The sequence below is a fragment of the Haliaeetus leucocephalus genome, unplaced genomic scaffold, assembly GCF_000737465.1.
Source record: "Haliaeetus leucocephalus isolate CR32 unplaced genomic scaffold, Haliaeetus_leucocephalus-4.0 Scaffold173, whole genome shotgun sequence".
Classification (NCBI taxonomy): domain Eukaryota; kingdom Metazoa; phylum Chordata; class Aves; order Accipitriformes; family Accipitridae; genus Haliaeetus; species Haliaeetus leucocephalus.
The window spans coordinates 1,447,452-1,456,979 of record NW_010972609.1 but is presented as its reverse complement, the minus strand read 5'-3'; the positions used below and the strand labels follow the sequence as shown (position 1 = coordinate 1,456,979).

At 43.7% G+C, this 9,528-nt stretch overlaps 1 protein-coding gene across 1 annotated transcript; it reads right to left on the bottom strand.

Annotated features, from left to right (window-relative positions):
* Positions 1–5,210: 5,210 nt before the first annotated feature.
* FGF19 (fibroblast growth factor 19) lies at positions 5,211–9,246 on the bottom strand. Its single transcript, XM_010563686.1, has 3 exons — positions 9,027–9,246; positions 8,813–8,916; positions 5,211–5,543 (listed from the first exon to the last, which is right to left on the bottom strand). The coding sequence occupies exons 1-3, from the start codon at positions 9,244–9,246 to the stop codon at positions 5,211–5,213; spliced, it is 657 nt and encodes a 218-aa protein (XP_010561988.1).
* Positions 9,247–9,528: the final 282 nt, after the last annotated feature.

Genomic DNA, 9,528 nt, shown 5'->3' with positions numbered 1-9,528 from the left:
AAAAAAAAAAAAAAAAAGCAGCGATAGGGGTGAAAGCATCAATTTTGGTCTTTTTCTCAGGAAACTATCGGGAGTTGTAGTACCGGGAAAAAAAAAACAAAACCAAAAAACTATGGACGAGGGGGCTTGTTTCCAGCCCTGCGAGTCCCGGGCTCCCACACAAGCTGGTTTTGCATTGACTGGAGACGTTTCTGATTTTCAAGCAGTGTATTTTTGATGTCTATACCCAAACCAAACTTTAGTGTGCCGGTCTAGACTGCTTTGTTACAACATTTATTTGTTATTACAGATCAACACTGGTAAAAGAAAGCATTTATACTTATTTATAAGCATACGTTTTAATGTTAACTTACACTGTTGTTTTCCAGCTGCTTAATGAAAATGTGGCTTTGGCCCCACCAAAGGAGTCTGCCAATCCAAACAGGGGTACAGGGGGTCTGTTAGCCTCTGAATCAAACACAGGAGGGCAGAGGACTCGAAAACACAGCTTTAAAATCCAGAGATGGGTCTAAAGAAAAAATAAAAGTACATTAGGGTGAAAATAAAGTCATGCCACTAAAAGTTTAGCTAACCAGATGCACCAGCACAGTTCATTAAAAATGCTCCATCACGGCAGGCTATACTGATTTATATAGAGTGACTGTAGTCAGTCGGCCAGCTCATTCGGTGCATCAATTAAAGTGTAGGTATCACTGGATCTCACATGAAATCACTGAAGGTTTGCCAGGTGTGAATACCTACCTGCTCTACAACCACACAATCACAAGCAAACACCTATCGTTCACTGGTGTCAGTGGAAATACAAGGTGTCTTTGAAGGTTTCCTCTAAGCTACAATTTAAATCCTGCTTTGGAAGTTAATGAAAAACAAGTCCTTTGATCTCAGCAGGTAGCAGGATTGATGAAAAATGCTGAAAATATAATAATGTCCTGGCAAGAAGACTATGAAACACTAGCCTTATTCAGGGGCATTCTTACTTACCTTCAACAGTCAGTCCCATCCAACGGGGTTCCTGATGAACTTGCTGTGTGCCTAGACTGTCACAAATTCACCCCGAGTTCCGAATCCTAATGATGTCTTTTTTGCACTCCCATTTGCTTCCAGGGGAAATGCATCTCTGCTTTCATTGCGTCTGATGCTGCCCAAAAGAAGGGTTGGCTTCCATACATTTTTGAGGAAAGAAACTACATTTATTTAATTTACCGTGTCATTCTCCATTCATATACAAAGTACACTGGCAGTGTAGAAAGAGTGGGCCCAAATTTTCCATGAACATAGTTTCAGTGCTTTGAGCAAAGGTAAAGTCGATACTCTGGCTCCTGAATAAAGGATTTATAGCTTTTTACACTTCCCCAAAGCGTAAATGGAGATGTTCCTTCCCACTACTCTAACAACTCGTATTTGCACATCATAGCCTCTAACTGAGACTTCACAAGGAGGCTTTTGACACCTGACCTTTAAAAACCTTTTAGGGCTGTAAAAATGTACTATTGCAAATGAAAGAAGTGCAATTGTCCTACTGTCTTTGAGAAACGATAATCAACTGGGAGGTATATTGAGAATGGTGGTGGTGGTGTTTACATTCCCACAGAACCAAAGGCAATGGTGTTTCGAGGTTTTGCACACCAAGTTCCTGACCGAGTCAGGTGTCTGATGGTAGGGAAAGCATTTTCCAGTAATCCTTCCACTTCAAGCTGTGATCTTGTCAGATTTTATAAGCAAAATAGCCAGGTCTGGTCAGAGCTTGGATGGGAAACCTCCAAGGAAAACTAAAGTGCTCCAGGAAGCGGTGTGGGTAATTTAGCTCCCGGCATTCTTCCCTCCGTCTGAATAAATATTGAAGCAACCTCTAACCATACTGTTGCAGTAAGAAACACTGTACTGCTGGTGGAAGATGCAAATCCAAAGGTGTCAGCAAATAGGGTTACCAGAGAGCTCAAGATGCTGTTTGCAAATGTAAAGTTATTCATCTTTGTGCTCTTGAGCAATATTCACGAACAACAATGTTACTTCTACTTTAAAAAGTCTCTCAATGATTAGAGTACCCTCTGAACTCTGTTATTTGCTGTGTTTCCCATCAAAACTGTGCAATTTTTTTTTTAGCAGAAAAGTAAAAGTGGATTTTTTTTTTGCAAAACTTTAACAGTTCATATTTATTTTATTTTCTGGGTTTTTTTTTTATTTTTTACAAAAACATCTTGAAAGGTATCTGATGTTCAAAGAAAATAGAGCAGCTGATCAAAACTGGAAATGAAAACCAGAAAAACAGAATGCCCCAAGCTTGAAAACTTTTGGAATACAACAACTTGAAAATCAGGACTACATCTCCCAGTACATGAGGACCAGGAACCCTCCAGATATGTGGCAGTGGCTCAGCACAAAGGAGAATGGGAAACACCATGGGAGATGTTTGCCAGCCAAGAAATCTGCAATTCCTGTGACTCACAGCGTTTCCAAACAGAAACGTTTAGTCCTTTTTCCTGCCAGAAATTGACAACTTTTTCAGGCAAAGATAACGAGTTTTCTCCCTGGCTGCACTGTTGAGTATGGTTCCCACTTTTAAAAGGGAGCCGTCTTCCACTCAGGATTTTTTGCATTTTTCAGGTGGATTTTGTGCAGCCAAAGAAGAATCGGAGAAACCACACCTGATAGGGAATTCTTCCATCTCGCCGAGGAATCACCCACCTCCTCCAAGCACCTGGGAGTCAGCACTCCTTTCAGTGACTGGCACCTCAAAGGCCACAAGAAGTGTGAACAGCAGGGTCTAATGACATAAATGGAGTGTGAAAAGGATGTTTTATAGAATAGATGGAAATCCACAACAGCTTTATTGCAGAGGAAGTATACCTGACGATGTCTCCAGGCAGCACTCGCCTGTTGTAGATCTACAACTACCTGGAAGGAGGTTGTAGGGAGGTGAGTGTCGGTCTCTTCTCCCAAGTACCAACTGGTAGGACAAGAGGAAATGGCCTCAAGTTGCGCTAGAGGAGGTTTAGATTGGGTCTTAGGAAAAATTTCTTCACTGAAAGGGTTGTCAAAGCATTGGAACAGGCTGCCCAGGGAAGTAGTCGAGTCACCATCCCTGGAGATATTTAAAAGATGTGTAGATGTGGTGCTTAGGGACATGGTTTAGTGGTGGACTTGGCAGTGTTAGGTTTGTAGTTGGACTCGGTGATCTTAAGGGTCTTGTCCAACCTAAGTGATTCTATGATTCTATTCTATGATTCAATGATGAGGAACAGGAGGAGAACAGGAGGAAAACATCAGGACACACACAGCTTAAAACTGCTTAAAGCTGAGCTTCACCCATTTGTTGTATTAAGAGAAGAACAACTTAAGACTAGATGGAGTGACCTTCACATATCCCAAGGTCAAAACTTAATGAGCTGTTTCCAAAACCCTTCCGCAACAGAGATACTTTTCTTAGCCTTGCTGTTTCACATGGAGCTCGTCAGTAACTGGCAGCAGACAGTCTCAAATTCCAGCCTTGGCATTCAGAGCCTCGCTTTGGGAAAACCCCTTTCTCTCTCCTTACCTGTTGTACCTCAACTACGCCACCTTCGCAAGGGACTCCATCTTCACACGGCTGCTGCGGAGCCAGATGCCACGGTTTGCTAAAGCTCCTTGAAGTCTCTAGACTAAAGGAGTGACAAAGGAGTCAGCTAGGTTTCTGTGTTGAAGATGATTTTTTTTTATTGCAAATGTACACATTACACTACTGATAATGCACAGAAATTTAAAAAGCTATCATTTGCTAAAATTTCATGATTACAAAACTTCACAAAATTTGTTACAACTAAAAAACCCACCTTCAAGAGTATATAAATAGAATTTTGAGCATAAATAACAGTAACAAAATAAACAGATGTATGTATTCAATAAATTAATTATAAATATTGCATTGGCAATGAAGTGCTAGGTCGGAAGAACACCAGTATTTCCAGCAGAGCTTTTCTTGTACAGAAATGTCTATTATAGATGAACCTTTGGAAACGAGTAGAATCCCTGAACCCTTTTCTCGCATTGCTTTTTTTTTTCTTTTTTTTCTTTGGTTTCACCTTGGTTATTCCTTCATCAAATCATTACAACGGGAGAACAGATCTGAAGACGTCAGACACCCGCATTTTGGCCACGAGGTACTCATCATCCCTTCCTGCAAGAAGAACGGCGTGGCTCACCCAGTTCTGCGGCATATAAGTCACTAAACTGCCTCTTCACTGATTCCCATGGCTGCAGAATCGAGCCTGGAAGGGACTTGAAAGAATTGCTGATGGTTAAAGGTTAAACACGAAAACCTGTTTTGCAATTGATTTGACCTATACATCATCCATTTTTAGTCTTTCTCTGCTTTTGATAATGACACGCATGCTTATATACAACAGAACTTTGATTTAAATGCTAATTTGAGCTGCTCATTCCCTACCTGGTGAACATATATACTAGTTCTGTGCACTCTTCCAACCACACACTGAATTCTCACCAATGTTAATGAGAACTCTCTGCTGGATGATGCTGATCCCACAGTGAACATAAATTAGCCTCTAAAAGCAATCAAAGATACAGTTTTCCAAAGTATCCTTTAGCAATAAGGGAAGGAAGAAATTTTTCCCTTTCTTCCCTTATTTCCTAAGGGAAGAAAAAGCACAATATACAAGCAGAATTGGGTTTTTTTCAGTGGTATGCTTTCAATAGAAAGTTTTCCCAGAATGTTGTCAGCAGCTTTTCAAGGAACAGCATTAAGTCTAGTTCATGTAACCACATTTGCTAGGTTTTCCTTAATCGTGTTGCGTACCAAATGTTTGTCTTTAAGGCCTCTGAAGCTAAGAGATCGTTAACCTCCCTGTGACTGGAAAAAAGGTTTTCTGCATTTGCCTCTGTGAGCAGAAATAACAGGTGAACATACGTGGTAATGAAGTTGATGTAGAAAAATTATAATTATTTTATCATCACCACGGTAATGGAGGAACTTTGATGAAGCTGTTAAGCTTTTGTTATTTAATCCTTTTCTAAATAAAACTATGGATAGGCAATTCTTTAGACTTATAGAATAGCCTCTGGGCACCCATCTCTTACAGGTACAACACATGGCAAGGAAAAGGCTGGCTCCGTACTGAAGTACACAATAAAGTTCAAAATATCACTACATGAAAAGCTAAAAAACCTGCAGTATTCTGCAATATTTCTTCAAAAATGTGTGTGTGTGATCAGAGTCATTTCTGAAAGCTGGGGCTCTTCACCGGCGACAGTTTGGAGGCGATGCCAAAGGGGTCCATGCTGTCCGTTTCGAGGGGCGAGGAGTACACCTCTGGTTCAAAGGCCTGGCTGTAATCACTGTATTCACCAAAGTCTGTTGACTCCACGGGCACGGTGTTGATCATAGGTAAAAAGTGAGATAGTGGAAGAAAATCTTTTCCTTTGAACTGTTGTCTTTGCTTGGCACTACTCAAAGACACCGATATTCCGTATTTTTTTGATTTATATACATTGTAGCCGTCTGGACGAATCTCCTCTTCAAAGGAACAATCCTCAGTGGAATACCTGAGCTGAACAGCAAGGAGTAACGAGAATTACAAACACACCCACCAGACTCATTGTATTCAACCACAACAAAGCCTTTGGTGGGACCAGCCCTTCTCCCTCTGCTGTCAGTGGGGGTGTCCCTCTGGTTTGTCACGGGTGCCCCGGTTCGGTGCACCTTGCGGACCCCGCTGCCAGACCCGTGCCGGTGAGCCGCCCGCTGCCTCTCTGCCTGGCTGCTGCAGGGATGCAGGTGGGACCCACTGCTCTGGTGACTGCTCTTTCAGTGACGGACCACAGCCACCGAGATGAAGTGCTCTGAACTGGTCAGACCGTTGGATGAGATGATTGTTTTCCATCTGAATTGATCTCCGATGGAAATATTCTATTCTATTCTATTCCATTCCATTCTACTAGAGCTCCCCACGTTGCACACAGTATGCATTTTGGGTTACGAGGCCATGAAAAGACCTCATCCAGAACTCCTGAAGTTAATGCACATCCATCCCATTAAATAAGCTTCGAATCCTGGAGGTGTACTTCTCCACAGCTACCACGCTCACCCTGTCCTGAGCACATGGAAAAAGAATCTCAGATGGCAGTGCTCATTTAGATAAACTGTCCTTAATTGCTGACAGTACTTAACTGCAATCATGAGATCTAGTCCAACAATCCTCAGGTATAAAACTCCAGCTCTGTTGGAGATTTGCCTGTGTAAGGGCTTCAGGATCACGTCTGTAGAAAGGCAGCGCTGTCAAAGACAGCACTTACGCAAACATGGCCAATCAGTAAAACAATACTGAAAAGATAATAGCCTTTTTTTAAACTCAGCATTTACTGAAATTACAAAAGAGCAGTTAACGCAGTGTTATTTTCTCATTACATATTAGTTAGAACTGTCAAATTAATACCAGTGCAAGTTAAGATTTTGTATAGAAGAATTTTCTTAGGTATGAATTTGTAGAATTACATTTGTAATATACTGTACGGATAATGTATTAGGAGTTTGCATCACCAGGTCAGACCTTTCCAGATCCTTACACAAGCACTGTATTTCTTACAACTCCGGTGCTATTTCAGGTTCAGCCACTACAGGTGATTGAACTCGTGGTCAATAAAAGACAGTTGCTGATTATGTCCCAGTCTGCAGTGACAAAAGTGTCCTTACGTGAATGCTCTGCCTGTCTGAAGAGAGCGCGTATTTGATTCTCTTCAGTCCTTTCTCAAACATCCTTAATAATATGGAGTACAATTAAGCGCATGCATTTGGGTGTCTTTTAAAAGCACTTTTTAAACTAATCAAATAATTTTTAAAAAGGCATTTTCTCCAAATAAAATTATGCAATATTTATCCTTCTACACACATCATATCTCAGAAAAATATGTCTATATGATACAAATTTATGGCTGAATTGTTAGCTGTCTGTTTCTATGAGTGCTCAGCCTCACTAACAAGGATGATGAAATAAAACAGCTTCTTGAGCAAGTGCGCATTACAAATAACAGTTATTGATTGTGCTCCCCATGTCTCAGCTATATCATTCCCTCTTCATTTCATTGGGATTGTCTCTAGTGTATTTTTTTAAACAAGTACCAAACGCGCTTTAAGTATTTCCAGATTATTTTTTTCACAGGAGGAATTTATAGTGTGTCAGTATATTCAGCAGTTACACAATTTCCCCTAAACTACAGACTACGGCACGCTGCACATTCAAAAATCAACCCTACTCCCCAATTTTCCAGTGTTAAAAAAGGGCATGTTTCAGGAATGCGAGCGGTTGCCCAGTTCAGTCCCCAGACACTGTATTTGCCCTTTCCTTCTTCTACTCCTGAGTGTAGCGCTGATAAGGCAAAAAATCTCCTGCAGAGCTGCCTGCCCGGGCTGTTAGCAGAGAAGTGACAGCAGGTGTCCACAACATATAGATGTGAGGGCACAGCTACATGCCATTGTATTTTCAGAAAAAAAACCCCCTGCAATTAATAATATACACCCACAAACCCAGTCTCAGTCAAGGCACATGCAAATGCCTTCAAAACAGTGTTGCATGAAAGCTGCTTTAAAATTCTGTGACTGCGAAGGTCCAGCCAGCAGCTCCGATGAGAGAAGGATCCAGCCTCTGCTTTGTTTTCATTGATCATTTTGCTTTGGATATACATTAAAACATTAAGCTAATAATTGACCTACCGTATCGTCTGAACCTATGCATCTTATCATGGCATTGATTGCTTCTAGTCCCGAAAAGCAAGGAAATTCAGAAAGAAAGGCTTAATCCTACGTTACGTACGCATTCAAAAAACATCACTACATCAGTATTGCTCTTATTAAAGATACTAGGAGTTTTGACGATGGGCCAAGTCCTTGCCTGACTGAAATCAGCAGAAATTTTGCCGGAGTAATCAAAGCAGAATCAAGCTGTATCTTTACTATGGCATAATAAAATGCCGTCGCTCTGTGAAACTCAGGCTCCCATAAAGCAGTTATACACAGACTGAACCTGAATCTTACCCTTCAAGTTCTAGAGTTGGCAGCTTATTCACGTGGCTTAAAAAACAAGTTTATATCACTGATAATGACTAGCTGACAGGCTGCCATACCTAGGGAAAAAGCGTGACCTAACAGAGTGGTGTCAGCGGGTCACTCAACTCCGCAACCTCCTGGAGTCCCACAGGTACGTTGTTATCACAGGTCAGAAGCAAGACAGTGGAGAAGAGTCCTTCTTCCCCTCGAAATCCTGTTTCTGTGTGGCACGACCTCAGAGACAGCCCCCCCCCGTTTCTGGGACTCGTGTCCTGGCAGCTATTTGGCTGCATCTCCTTGCCAAAGAATTAATCTTGGGGTTTTTTTCAGAATGCTTAACCTGAGCGTTGAGAATTATTCAGATTCTACGGCGCGACTTAATCTATTTCTGTGGCAGAAACGCAGCCACCCGCCGATGAGGCTTTTTAAACATAAATGCAATTTTGCCCTGGACTGTATTTTCGGTATAGTTTGGCAGGAGACACGCAACGCATACTTTGCTTTCTAAATGACGTTTCCTTGCTGCCTTCTAATCATCCTTTCAGGCAGTAACACTGACAAGAATCACGGGTCCTACAGAGAAAAGGGGGTGCTGGGGACCCCAAGGCTTTGTTAACCCCTTACCAACCGCAGCGATAAACCCCCCAAATAATCTGCCAGCCCTTTGGTCTCGTCTACCGTTCCAGGGCTGGAAAACTCCCTCGGGAAAGCGGAACCCGGGAGCAGACCCCCCCACCTCCCGCCGTGGAATGGGACTCCGGGATGGGCACAGCTCACCTGCCCACGCAGCCTCCCCGCCTCGTCCATGCAGAGATAACGGGAACTCCGCACGCCCTTGATGGCCACGGTGCGCACGGCCACGGCGCGGATCTCCAGCAGACCTGGGGAGAGGTTTTATTTTTTTTTATTTTTTTATTTTTTTTTTGGAGGGAAACCACAGAGGAAAGAAGGACCGTGAGCTCCTCCACCCCACCCCATCCCCGGTACTCACTCTGCGGGCTCTGGCTACCGGCGGCATCCACTCGCCCGTCTCCTCCGATGCGCAGAAAACAACTGAAGAGCCCGTGTTTGCTGCCGGTGTAAAGGTGCCGCAGCCGGATGGGTTCCCCCCAGCCGTAGTTAACGTGAGGACCGGCGTCGGGCAGCGGTAAGGAGAAGGCGGCGGTGGCCAGCCCCAGGAGGGCCAGGGGGGCGGCGGGACGCGGCCCCATACCCGCGGGGAGACGGACGGCACCGGCGGGGCGTTGCGGCTGCGCCGGCTGCTCCGCGGGGATGGAGCGAGGGGGAAAGGCAGCCCCCCGGCCTTTTATAGCTCGCTCTTATCAGCCCGATCGATTCGGCTGCATCCCAGCTTCGCTACCAGAGCCCGGTTCGTAGCGGGAATTGGTCGGATCGGTCCCTCCCCCCGAAAATATTGATCGGGTGACATCATTTCGCAGGGGACACCCTGAAGTCGCTCCCTCCCCAGCCGCACCCCCGAGCTTCCCCCCCCC